This window comes from Pan paniscus, chromosome 9 (assembly GCF_029289425.2).
Source record: "Pan paniscus chromosome 9, NHGRI_mPanPan1-v2.0_pri, whole genome shotgun sequence".
NCBI classification, from domain to species: domain Eukaryota; kingdom Metazoa; phylum Chordata; class Mammalia; order Primates; family Hominidae; genus Pan; species Pan paniscus.
The window spans coordinates 108,997,815-109,012,273 of NC_073258.2; the positions used below are offsets into that span (position 1 = coordinate 108,997,815).

A 14,459-nucleotide genomic window follows, 5' to 3' on the forward strand; every position below is an offset into this window, starting at 1 on the left:
GATCCAATTAAAGTACTTTTGCTTTAATTTTACGACCTTTTATTTATTTCAGAAATAATGTTAATCAGACATGCTGTTTCTAAACAGTATTGGAAATGATAGTAACAATGGTTGTCCTCCTTAAATTGTCCTTTTAGATATTAAGAAATTCAGTATAGATGAAAGCAGTTTTAATCTAGGATCCAAATTTTAGAAGTCAAGATTTATAGCTAAACATGGATGTTAAAGTTTAAAGTATTCTTTACATGGCTTTTGGTCTAAGTGAAGCTTTTTGTTTTTCTTTGTAGTAATTTTCCTCACCTTGTACTGGAGAAAATTCTTGTGAGTCTCACTATGAAAAACTGTAAAGCTGCAATGAATTTTTTCCAAAGTGTGCCAGAATGGTATGTTATCTAATAATGCTTTTGTCATTTTAAGCTATAGCTTTAATTACAAAGATGATAATTTTAGCTGGGTAGTAGCTGCATCTTAATAATTGTAAACTAAATTGGTCCAAAAAAATTGCAACTGTTAGCCAGGGAAGAGGTTGTTTTAATTCAGTGATTGTAATCTATGTTATATAACATTAGACCAAGCTTACTATTTTTTAATGCTGTATAGTATAATATGTGACAAGTGCCAATGAGAAAAATTGAATGGTTATGCTGGGAAATTAAGAATATAAAATTTATATGAAATAAGTTCTTAAAGATGTTACCCATTTCTGTACATCAACTATGATTTTATTATTTGTTACCTTTAAAAACTAATGATAATTGAAAACAAAAATAAATCTAAACCTGAGTTTAGTTGATTGACTCAAGAGACTTAGATTGTATTGCTGTGACTGAAAATGACTCACTGGTACAAACATTCCTTATCTCCCTCAAGAGGGCAAAAGATGAAAAAATTCCTACTTTTTGGAGAAATTGATAGTGAAAAACAAATAAATACCAACAACAATAATGAAACTTTGGTTGCAAGATCATTACTTTTCTAACCCAAAGGATGTGTAACTGCTTACCTATACCAGATGTTAAAGGTTTTTAAACCTATGCTCTTTACTTCCTCTGCTTGGTGAAAAAAGGGATATGTTTGCAGACGATGTTATGCTTAACATTTATATCTGGTGTTTTTAAAAATACTTTCTGAATTTGCCTTTGAGATTGTAACTTGTATTTTTTCTCTATCTATTAGTAAAATTTGCTACTGAATAATGAAATTTGATACAAGTAGGTATCAAAGTCCAAAGAAGAGAAGCATTTAAAAGAATAATCTATTAATTATATAAGTAGTCTTTGAATGATGTAGATACTAGGTTAATGTTTTCCTTTGTAATATATTGCTAATACATATAAGGCAAAGCATTAGGTACTTGGTTTATATATTAAAGATCTTACTTTCTTGAAGTGAACACCACCAAAAAGATAAAGAAGAACTTTCATTCTCAGAAGTAGAAGAACTATTTCTTCAGACAACTTTTGACAAGATGGACTTTTTAACCATTGTGAGAGAATGTGGTATAGAAAAGCACCAGTCCAGTATTGGCTTCTCTGTCCACCAGAATCTCAAGGAATCACTGGATCGCTGTCTTCTGGGATTATCAGAACAGCTTCTGAATAATTACTCATCTGAGGTGAGATTTTTTAAAAAAAGAACTAAGCTTATATATGATTCAACTTTGGTAAACTGTTAGGAAGGAGAAATAGGGGCAGGAAAAACAGCAAGGATGGTGGGAGGCTTGATTTTAAAAGCAAAGTGGCAGTAAAGGGCTACAAATTGGACAACTTAGCATAATTAAAGGAAAACTCAAGAATAATAATTTGAGTACTTCCTTTGTACTGGAAATTATGGTAGACATAAAATAATTCCTTGTGTAGGTTAGTGAGGAATAGTAAGAGTTTGAGCATAGGGTTTATATGATGAAAAAAAACCTCTAAATACAAAGGAGGGAAATGTTACAGTAATAGAAAAGAACACGATTTAAACAAATCTAATAGATTTTGGTGGCATTTGAAGAGAGATGAATGATTAGTAAAGACAATAAATGGACTAGCAATTATTGTAGACGTCATCTAGGAATTTCCTTTAGCCTCATAAAATCACGAGTTCTCTTCATGTATACTATTCTCTTGCCAAAACTTGCATTTTTTAAAATGTGAAATGTCTTTCTACCTATTTCTGTGTATTCAGATCATCCACATGTGAAAATCCTTGCTAACGCCTTTCTTAGAATCTCAGAAAGTAAGATTCTAAGAATTTTTATTTTTGAGACGGAGCCTCGCTCTGTTGCCCAGGCTGGAGTGCAGTGACGTGATCTTGGCTCACTGCAACCTCCGTCTTCCAGTTCAAGCAATTCTCCTGCCTCAGTCTTCCGAGTGGCTGGGACAGGCGAGTGCTACCACGCCCAGGTAATTTTTGTATTTTTAGTAGAGATGGGGTTTTGCTATGTTGGCCAGGCTGGTCTTAAACTCCTGACCTCAGGTGATGGACCTGCCTCAGCATCCCGAAGTGCTAGGATTACAGGCGTGAGCCACGGTGCCTGGCCTAATAATTTTTCATCTTTTAATTTCATAGTACTTAATGTTTCACATTTTTAATGGCAGTTAGCATCTTCTTTATACCATGGATATTTACATATGGTTTGTATACAAATATCTCTTGAACTATAACTCTTAAACATAAACTCTTAAAAGGGCATACATATTTTTATTAATCTTTATATCCTCCACAGTGCCTTATTACATGGTAAATGATTAAATAAAGCCTACAATCCGTTCAAAGGAGTGAATTCGGTAGCCAGGGAAAATGACTTGAGGACATGAGAGGGGACAGTGTGCCTCTTTATGATCTTTACTGACATTCTTCTGCACCACAATTGTAACCACTTTCATTACAAAGTAATTTAGTTTTGTATATTTTCTCCTAAAATGCCATTTCCTACCCTGTAGGAACAAAAAAAAATCTGAACATTTTGTGTGTAACTTAGCAGATTCTTAGTAATTCTATAAAATTGTCTAAACTTTTTTTTTTTTTTTGAGATGGAGTCTTGCTCTGTTGCCCAGTATGGAGTGCAGTGGCATGATCTCGGCTCATTGCAACCTTCGCCTCCTGGGTTCAAGCAATTTTCCTGCCTCAGCCTCCTGAGTAGCTGGGATTATAGGTGCCTGCCATCACGCCCTGCTAATTTTTGTATTTTTAGTAGAGACAAGGTTTCACCACGTTAGCCAGGTTGGTCTCGAACTCCTGACCTCTGGTGATCTGCCCGCCTCGGCCTCCCAAAGTGTTGGGGTTGTAGGCGTGAGCCACCATGCCCGGCCAGCTGTCAAAACTTTTATCTACTAGAAAAAATGTTTTATGCTATTCTGTGGAGTCTAAAAAGCTGAATAAGTCAAGGTTCCTGTTCTTCAGAAGCTTAAAATGTCATTTTAATGTCTCTTTATATGACTGTAATTTCTACTTGTGTTCTAAGACTTACAGTCATTTATTTGCCTGTGAAGCTTCTTTTCTTTCATCCCTACCTCAAATATTTAAGGGCCTATGTGTACAGTACATGCTCCACCCTAAGATGATATATCCTGCTTGGCCATCAGGAGATACTTAGGCTATTTTTCTTGAGAATCCTGGTTATAATTCTACAGTGATCTCCTAGTTGTTTTTAGAGCTATCCAGGATATGCCACCTTTAACTCAGTTAACTGAACCTTTGTTTTTTTAATATGTATGTAGAATTTGTTCTTACAAAAGATAGAGTATGCTAAATTATTTATGAAATATATATATTTTTATTTGTGGTTTACTTTAAGATTACAAATTCAGAAACTCTTGTCCGGTGTTCACGTCTTTTGGTGGGTGTCCTTGGCTGCTACTGTTATATGGGTGTAATAGCTGAAGAGGAAGCATATAAGTCAGAATTATTCCAGAAAGCCAAGGTAGGAGAATTTATACTAATAAAGTTTCGGATAAATTTGAATGAAATGTATTCCTGAGAAAATTATTACATTTGTTTGGAAGACATTAAATTTTATGCAGGTTAACCCTTTCTCTTTTATTTATGTAATGTGAGAAGAAATTATACTATGTATTTTTTAAATTGTTTTAATTTTTTAATTTTTAATTATTATTATACTTCAAGTTCTGGGGTACATGATGCAGAGCATGCAGGTTTGTTACATAGATATACAGTGCCATGGTGGTTTGCTGCACCCATCAACCCGTCATCTGCATTAGGTACTTCTCCTAACGCTATCCCTCCCCTAGCCCCCCACCCCCTGTCAGGCCCTGGTGTATAATGTTCCCCTCCCTGTGTCCATGTGTTTTCATTGTTCAGCTGCCACTTATGAGTGAGAACATACGGTGTTTGTTTTTCTGTTCTTGTGTTAGTTTGCTGGGAATGATGGTTTCCAGCTTCATCCATGTCCCTGCAAAGGACATGAACTCATCCTTTTTTATGGCTGCATAGTATATCATGGTGTATATGTGCCACATTATCTTTATCCCGTCTATCGTTGACGGGCATTTGGGTTGCTTCCAAGTTTTTGCTGTTGTGAACAGTGCTGCAATAAACATACGTGTGCATGTGTCTTTATAGTAAAATGATTTATAATCCTTTGTGTATATACCCAGTAATGGGATTGCTGGGTCAAATGGTATTTCTGGTTCTAGATCCTTGAGGAATTGCCACACTGTCTTCCACAATGATTGAACTAATTTACACTCCCACCAACAGTGTAAAAGCATTCCTGTTTCTCCACATCCTGTCCAGCATCTGTTGTTTCCTGACTTTTTAATGATAGGCTGTAAGCATGAAACTCTTTCTTATCTCTTGGTAGTACTCTGTCACTGGTATGATTTGCAAGAACAGAGTATAAGATTTGCCATTTTAAAAAATTGTTAATGAGTTTTGCTTATACTGTATGACTACGTGGAACTTCTAAAAACATTTCATTTTTTCTCTTAAGTGCACTTTATTTTTTATTTTATAGTATGTCCAAGATCGAAGTACACTGTAAAAAGCAATACTAAACTATAATTTTAACTGGAATTTGCATTTTTCCTTCTATTCGTAATAGTCTCTAATGCAATGTGCAGGAGAAAGTATCACTCTGTTTAAAAATAAGACAAATGAGGAATTCAGAATTGGTTCCTTGAGAAATATGATGCAGCTATGTACACGTTGCTTGAGCAACTGTACCAAGGTAAGATTTTCTTCTTCTTGTTTTGTTTTTTGAGATAGGATCTTTCTCTGTCACCCAGGCTGGAGTGCAGTGGGATTGTCACAACTCATTGTAGCCTTGACCTCCTGGTTTCCAGCAACTCTCCTGCCTCAGCCTCCCGAGTAACTGGGACTACAGTCATGTACCACCTAGCTAAAATTTTCTTTTTACTTGAAAGTGTAGCCTATGCAGGGAATTGATCACTGGTTGGTGTTACTGTTTTGGTGTCCACTCGTAAGTTTATTTTTTACTTTTGTTTTTCTTTTTTTTGAGACAGTCTCTCACTCTTTCACCCAGAGTGAGTGATCACATCACTGTGATCCAGCAGCCTCGACTTCCTGGGCTCACAGCAGCCTCGACCTCCTGGGCTCAAGTGATTCTCCCACCTCAGCCTCCTTGGTAGCTGGGACTACAAGTGTACACCACCATGCCTGGCTGATTTTTGTATTTTTGTATTTTTTTGTATTGATGGGGTTTTACACATTGCCCAGGCTAGTCTCAAACCCTGGGCTCAAGTGATGCTTACATCTCAAAGTGCTGTGATTATAGGTGTGAGCTACCATATCTGTTCACATTCATAAGTTATACAAATTGATTTAAAATTCAGTTGAATGGTACATAAAGGTAATATCCAGACAAATAAGCAATAGGAATCTGAGTTTCTCATGAAACTAATTTTATAATTTCAGGAAGCTTTCTGAGATTGCCTTTCGACTTTTATATACAACCATATAGATGACTCTTTTATTCCTAGGACATTTTCATTCATTTAATAAAAATTTTTTGACCCAAACTATGTGGTATGCGTAGCGGGGCTAGTGAGCAACACAACAATAACTCCAGCACATACTTTACTTTCTTTTGCTCAGATCACCTTACATAACATTTGGTAGAAAGAGTGCTACTGTGTGTAATCTTTGTTTTTATCTGCAGCAGCCTGTGGGATAGCCAAGCCAGGCCCCAGAGTATTGATAATAATTGGAAATATATTTCAAACCTAGTATTAGGTACATGGCCATATAGCAATATTATCAACATATTTCTTGGTTTTGTAATGTGTTTTTCCTCCCTCTTGGTGTAAGTGGGGAAGGAGAAAAGTAGAATAAACTCTAACCTATAATTATAGCTTACTTATCTTTACGGTCAATAGCTGTTACTTTAATGTTGTTAAAGCACAATGAAGGATGTACAGTATAGTTATTATAACTCTAAGAAAAGATGTGTTTTTGAAGCAGCATATATCTTGGCCCTAATAGTAAACTATTTATCTACGATAGAGAAAACACTGTCTGCCAAGAATAATTGTTTTTATTTCTTTGTTGCTTGGTTCTTTGTCTTAATTTCAGAAGAGTCCAAATAAGATTGCATCTGGCTTTTTCCTGCGATTGTTAACATCAAAGCTAATGAATGACATTGCAGATATTTGTAAAAGTTTAGTAAGTATGCTTCCTGTTTTGCTATCATATTTTGATTCTAATAGGCATAATTTTTTTGTTGAAATATCTTTGTAAATAAGGATGCATCTCACAACATATAGCCTTAAAATTTTTACAAATGTGGAAATTAAGGCCGGGTGCGGTGGCTCACGCCTGTAACCCCAGCACTTTGGGAGGCCGAGGTGGGTGGATCACAAGGTCAGGAGATTGAGACCATCCTGGCTAACACGGTGAAACCCCGTCTCTACTAAAAATACTAAAAATTAGCCAGGTGTGGTGACATGCGCCTGTAGTCCCAGCTACTCGGGAGGCTGAGGCAGAATTGCTTGAACCTGGGAGGTGGAGGTTGCAGTGAGCGAAGATCATGCCACTGCACTCCAGCCTAGGTGACAGAGCGAGACTCCATCTCAAAAATAAAAAAATTTTAAAAATTAAATAAAATGTGGAAATTAAATAATTTGCCTTGTGGGGAAATATACCTGATTGCTTCTTAATATCAATACCTAGCATAGTAGTGCCTGCCTTTAGTTTCTCAATAAATAATACATTTAAAAATTGGGAACGTATCATCCAGGCTCACAGCTATTTCTGTGCAACATTGTACCAAAATTTAAAATAATTATTTGTTCTTTAAAAGTGACCAAAAATCTTGCCAGGCAAGCAACATATTCTTATTGTAGTATTTATTTTTCTTCCATACAAATGGGCTTATGCCACATACATTCTTTTTTCTGAAACACTGCCGGGCATACAAAGTAGTTATTGAAATATCTATTGAGTGAAAACATATTCTGTAACTTATTTCCATTTTATGACACATCTTAATCATTTTCCATGTCACTGCACTTATTTTATAAGCTATCTGCTGTTATACTTTATTTATTTAGCAGTGCATGGTATTCTATTGTGTGGTAATAGTGAATAGTATATATGTATATGAAAGCTTATCTGCTCCTTTTTTTTTTGAGACGAAGTCTTGCTCTGTTGCCCGGGCTGGAGTTCAGTGGCACAATCTCGGCTCACTGCAGCCCCCACCTCCCAGGTTCAAGAGATTCTCCTGCCTCAGCCTCCCAAGAAGCTGGGATTACAGATGTGTGCCACCACAACTGGCTAATTTTTGTATTTTTAGTAGAGACCAGGTTTCACCATGTTGGCCAGGCTGGTCTAGAATTCCTGACCTCAAATGATCTGTCCACCTTGGCCTCCCAAAGTGCTTGGATTACAGGTGTGAGCCACCACACTGAGCCAAAAAGCCCATCTGCTCTTAATTAACATTTTAAGTGGTTTCTAGTTTTTTGGGTTACAAAGACTTCTGTGGTACAGATTATTGTACTTTTATTTTGTCTATTTGTATTTGTGTGTATGATGGATGTAGGATAATTTCTAGCAGTAGACTTGCTTGTTCAAAAGGAATGCGAATTTTACTTTTTGATGGATATTGTCATTGTCCTCCAAAATAGTCATACCAATTTAGGCATTTTCCTACACCCTCTTTGGGTAACACTTTAGGTATTACAAACTTCTTAATATAAGAAATAATTTTGAGGGAGGAGCCAAGATGGCCGAATAGGAACAGCTCCGGTCTACAGCTCCCAGCGTGAGCGATGCAGAAGATGGATGATTTCTGCATTTCCATCTGAGGTACCGGGTTCATCTCACCAGGGAGTGCCACACAGTGGGCGCAGGTCAGTGGGTGTGCGCACCGTGCACGAGCCGAAGCAGGGCGAGGCATTGCCTCACTTGGGAAGCGCAAGGGGTCAGGGAGTTCCCTTTCTGAGTCAAAGAAAGGGGTGACGGATGGCACCTGGAAAATCGGGTCACTCCCACCCGAATACTGCACTTTTCCGACGGGCTTAAAAAACGGCGCACCACGAGATTATATCCCGCACCTGGCTCAGAGGGTCCTACGCCCACGGAGTCTCGCTGATTGCTAGCATAGCAGTCTGAGATCAAACTGCAAGGTGGCAGCGAGGCTGGGGGAGGGGCGCCCGCCATTGCCCAGACTTGATTAGGTAAACAAAGCAGCCGGGAAGTTCAAACTGGGTGGAACCCACCACAGCTCAAGGAGGCCTGCCTGCCTCTGTAGGCTCCACCTCTGGGGGCAGGGCACAGACAAACAAAAAGACAGCAGTAACCTCTGCAGACTTAAATGTCCCTGTCTGACAGCTTTGAAGAGAGCAGTGGTTCTCCCAGCATGCAGCTGGAGATCTGAGAACAGGCAGACTGCCTCCTCAAGTGGGTCCCTGACCCCTGACCCCCGAGCAGCCTAACTGGGAGGCAACCCCCAGCAGGGGCACACTGACACCTCACACAGCAGGGTATTCCAACAGACCTGCAGCTGAGGGTCCTGTCTGTTAGAAGGAAAACTAACAAACAGAAAGGACATCCACACCAAAAATCCATCTGTACATCACCATCATCAAAGACCAAAAGTAGATAAAACCACAAAGATGGGGAAAAAACAGAGCAGAAAAACTGGAAACTCTGAAATGCAGAGCGCCTCTCCTCCTCCAAAGGAACGCAGTTCCTCACCAGCAACGGAACAAAGCTGGATGGAGAATGACTTTGACGAGCTGAGAGAAGAAGGCTTCAGACGATCAAATTAGTCTGAGCTAAGGGAGGACATTCAAACCAAAGGCAAAGAAGTTCAAAACTTTGAAAAAAATGTAGAAGAATGAATAACTAGAATAACCAATACAGAGAAGTGCTTAAAGGAGCTGATGGAGCTGAAAACCAAGGCTCGAGAACTACGTGAAGAATGCAGAAGCCTCAGGAGTCGATGCGATCAACTGGAAGAAAGGGTATCAGCAATGGAAGATGAACTGAATGAAATGAAGCGAGAAGGGAAGTTTAGAGAAAAAAGAATAAAAAGAAATGAGCAAAGCCTCCAAGAAATATGGGACTATGTGAAAAGACCAAATCTACGTCTGATTGGTGTACCTGAAAGTGATGGGGAGAATGGAACCAAGTTGGAAAACACTCTGCAGGATATTATCCAGGAGAACTTCCCCAATCTAGCAAGGCAGGCCAACGTTCAGATTCAGGAAATACAGAGAACGCCACAAAGATACTCCTCGAGAAGAGCAACTCCAAGACACCTAATTGTCAGATTCACCAAAGTTGAAATGAAGGAAAAAATGTTAAGGGCAGCCAGAGAGAAAGGTCGGGTTACCCTCAAAGGGAAGCCCATCAGACTAACAGCGGATCTCTCGGCAGAAACCCTACAAGCCAGAAGAGAGTGGGGGCCAATATTCAACATTCTTAAAGAAAAGAATTTTCAACCCGGAATTTCATATCCAGCCAAACTAAGCTTCATCAGTGAAGGAGAAATAAAATACTTTACAGACAAGCAAATGCTGAGAGATTGTGTCACACCAGGCCTGCCCTACAAGAGCTCCTGAAGGAAGCGCTAAACATGGAAAGGAACAACCGGTACCAGCCGCTGCAAAATCATGCCGAAATGTAAAGACCATCGAGACTAGGAAGAAACTGCATCAACTAACGAGCGAAATCACCAGCTAACATCATAATGACAGGATCAAATTCACACATAACAATATTAACTTTAAATGTAAATGGACTAAATGCTCCAATTAAAAGACACAGACTGGCAAATTGGATAAAGAGTCAAGAGCCATTAGTGTGCTGTATTCAGGAAACCCATCTCATGTGCAGAGACACACATAGGCTCAAAATAAAAGGATGGAGGAAGATCTACCAAGCAAATGGAAAACAAAAAAAGGCAGGGGTTGCAATCCTAGTCTCTAATAAAACAGACTTTAAACCAACAAAGATCAAAAGAGACAAGGCCATTACATAATGGTAAAGGGATCAATTCAGCAAGAAGAGCTAACTATCCTAAATATATATGCACCCAATACAGGAGCACCAAGATTCATAAAGCAAGTCCTGAGTGACCTACAAAGAGACTTAGACTCCCACACATTAATAATGGGAGACTTTAAAACCCCACTGTCAACATTAGACAGATCAACGAGACAGAAAGTCAACAAGGATACCCAGGAATTGAACTCAGCTCTGCACCAAGTGGACCTAATAGACATCTACAGAACTCTCCACCCCAAATCAACAGAATATACATTTTTTTCAACACCACACCACACCTATTCCAAAATTGACCCCATAGTTGGAAGTAAAGCTCTCCTCAGCAAATGTAAAAGAACAGAAATTATAACAAACTATCTCTCAGACCACAGTGCAATCAAACTAGAACTCAGGATTAAGTATCTCACTCAAAACCACTCAACTACATGGAAACTGAACAACCTGCTCCTGAATGACTACTGGGTACATAACGAAATGAAGGCAGAAATAAAGATGTTCTTTGAAACCAACGAGAACAAAGGCACAACATACCAGAATCTCTGGGACGCATTCAAAGCAGTGTGTAGAGGGAAATTTATAGCACTAAATGCCCACAAGAGAAAGCAGGAAAGATCCAAAATTGACACCCTAACATCACAATTAAAAGAACTAGAAAAGCAAGAGCAAACACATTCAAAAGCTAGCAGAAGGCAAGAAATAACTAAAATCAGAGCAGAACTGAAGGAAATAGAGACACAAAAAACCGTTCAAAAAATTAATGAATCCAGGAGCTGGTTTTTTGAAAGGATCAACAAAATTGATAGACCACTAGCAAGACTAATAAAGAAAAAAGAGAGAAGAATCAAATAGAAGCAATAAAAAATGATAAAGGGGATATCACCACCGATCCCACAGAAATACAAACTACCATCAGAGAATACTACAAACACCTCTACGCAAATAAACTAGAAAATCTAGAAGAAATGGATAAATTCCTGGACACATACACTCTCCCAAGACTAAACCAGGAAGAAGTTGAATCTCTGAATAGACCAATAACAGGAGCTGAAATTGTGGCAATAATCAATAGCTTACCAACCAAAAAGAGTCCAAGACCAGATGGATTCATAGCCGAATTCTACCAGAGGTACAAGGAGGAAGTGGTACCATTCCTTCTGAAACTATTCCAATCAATAGAAAAAGAGGGAATCCTCCCTAACTCATTTTATGAGGCCAGCATCATTCTGATACCAAAGCCAGGCAGAGACACAACCAAAAAAGAGAATTTTAGACCAATATCCTTGATGAACATTGATGCAAAAATCCTCAATAAAATACTGGCAAAACGAATCCAGCAGCACATCAAAAAGCTTATCCACCATGATCAAGTGGGCTTCATCCCTGGGATGCAAGGCTGGTTCAATATACGCAAATCAATAGATGTAATCCAGCATATAAACACAGCCAAAGACAAAAACCACATGATTATCTCAATAGATGCAGAAAAAGCCTTTGACAAAATTCAACAACCCTTCATGCTAAAAACTCTCAATAAATTAGGTATTGATAGGACGTATTTCAAAATAATAAGAGCTATCTATGACAAACCCACAGCCAATATCATACTGAATGGGCAAAAACTGGAAGCATTCCCTTTGAAAACTGGCACAAGACAGGGATGCCCTCTCTCACCACTCCTATTCAACATAGTGTTGGGAGTTCTGGCCAGGGCAATTAGGCAGGAGAAGGAAATAAAGGGTATTCAATTAGGAAAAGAGGAAGTCAAATTGTCCCTGTTTGCAGACGACATGATTGTATACCTAGAAAACCCCATTGTCTCAGCCCAAAATCTCCTTAAGCTGATAAGCAACTTCAGCAAAGTCTCAGGATACAAAATCAATGTACCAAAATCACAAGCATTCTTATACACCAACAACAGACAAACAGAGAGCCAAATCATGAGTGAACTCCCATTCACAATTGCTTCAAAGAGAATAAAATACCTAGGAATCCAACTTACAAGGGATGTGAAGGACCTCTTCAAGGAGAACTACAAACCACTGCTCAATGAAATAAAAGAGGATACAAACAAATGGAAGAACATTCCATGCTCATGGGTAGGAAGAATCAATATCGTGAAAATGGCCATACTGCCCAAGGTAATTTACAGATTCAATGCCATCCCCATCAAGCTACCAATGACTTTCTTCACAGAATTGGAAAAAACTACTTTAAAGTTCATATGGAACCAAAAAAGAGCCCGCATCGGCAAGTCAATCCTAAGCCAAAAGAACAAAGCTGGAGGCATCACGCTACCTGACTTCAAACTATACTACAAGGCTACAGTAACCAAAACAGCATGGTACTGGTACCAAAACAGAGACATAGATCAATGGAACAGAACAGAGCCCTTAGAAATAACGCCGCATATCTACAACTATCTGATCTTTGACAAACCTGAGAAAAACAAGCAATGGGGAAAGAATTCCCTATTTAATAAATGGTGCTGGGAAAACTGGCTAGCCATATGTGGAAAGCTGAAACTGGATCCCTTCCTTACACCTTATACAAAAATTAACTCAAGATGGATTAAAGACTTAAACGTTAGACCTAAAACCATAAAAACCCTAGAAGAAAACCTAGGCATTACCATTCAGGACATAGGCATGGGCAAGGACTTCATGTCTAAAACACCAGAAGCAATGGCAACAAAAGACAAAATTGATAAATGGGATCTAATTAAACTAAAGAGCTTCTGCACAGCAAAAGAAATTACCATCAGAGTGAACAGGCAACCTACAAAATGGGAGAAAATTTTCACAACCTACTCATCTGACAAAGGGCTAATATCCAGAATCTACAATGAACTCAAACAAATTTACAAGAAAAAAACAAACAACCCCATCAAAAAGTGGGCGAAGGACATGAACAGACACTTCTCAAAAGAAGACATTTATGCAGCCAAAAAACACAGGAAAAAATGCTCATCATCACTGGCCATCAGAGAAATGCCAATCAAAACCATGATGAGATACCATCTCACACCAGTTAGAATGGCAATCATTAAAAAGTCAGGAAACAATAGGTGCTGGAGAGGATGTGGAGAAATAGGAACACTTTTACACTGTTGGTGGGACTGTAAACTAGTTCAACCATTGTGGAAGTCAGTGTGGCGATTCCTCAGGGATCTAGAACTGGAAATACCATTTGACCCAGCCATCCCATTACTGGGTATATACCCAAAGGACTATAAATCATGCTGCTATAAAGACACATGCACAAGTATGTTTATTGCGGCGCTATTCACAATAGCAAAGACTTGGAACCACCCCAAATGTCCAACAATGATAGACTGGATTAAGAAAATGTGGCACATATACACCATGGAATACTATGCAGCCATAAGAAATGATGAGTTCTTGTCCTTTGTTAGGGACATGGATGAAATTGGAAATCATCATTCTCAGTAAACTATCGCAAGAACAATAAACCAAACACCGCATATTCTCACTCATAGGTGGGAATTGAACAATGAGATCACATGGACACAGGAAGGGGAATATCACACTCTAGGGACTGTGGTGGGGTGGGGGGAGCGGGGAGGGATAGCATTGGGAGATATACCTAATGCTAGATGACGAGTTAGTGGGTGCAGCGCACCAGCATGGCACATGTATACATATGTAACTAACCTGCACAATGTGCACATGTACCCTAAAACTTAAAGTATAATAATAAAAAAAATAATTTTTAAAGTTTGCATATTATTTTGTTATGTAGACATATTACAGGTTATGTATCCATTTTACTATTGTTTGACATTTAGTAGAAAAAGTACTGTAGTGTTCATACTTACATATGAACCTTGAATTGTTTGATTAGGTAAAATTTTTTTTTTTTTTTTTTTTTTTTGAGACAGAGTCTCGCTTCGTCAAACCCAGGCTGGAGTGCAGTGGCATGATCTCGGCTCACTGCAATCTCTGCCTCCTGAGTTCAAGTGATTC

At 38.5% G+C, this 14,459-nt stretch overlaps 1 protein-coding gene across 2 annotated transcripts in view; it reads left to right on the forward strand.

The window, feature by feature from the left end:
* Window positions 1-14,459, forward strand: part of ATM (ATM serine/threonine kinase) — a 146,784-nt gene that overhangs the window by 29,733 nt on the left and 102,592 nt on the right. For both annotated transcript variants that reach the window (XM_057299233.2, XM_055094794.2), the window contains 5 exons: window positions 288-383; window positions 1,390-1,615; window positions 3,785-3,910; window positions 5,051-5,176; window positions 6,541-6,630. In XM_057299233.2, the coding sequence (XP_057155216.1) occupies window positions 288-383; window positions 1,390-1,615; window positions 3,785-3,910; window positions 5,051-5,176; window positions 6,541-6,630 (664 nt within the window). The remainder of the gene's footprint in view (window positions 1-287; window positions 384-1,389; window positions 1,616-3,784; window positions 3,911-5,050; window positions 5,177-6,540; window positions 6,631-14,459) is intronic.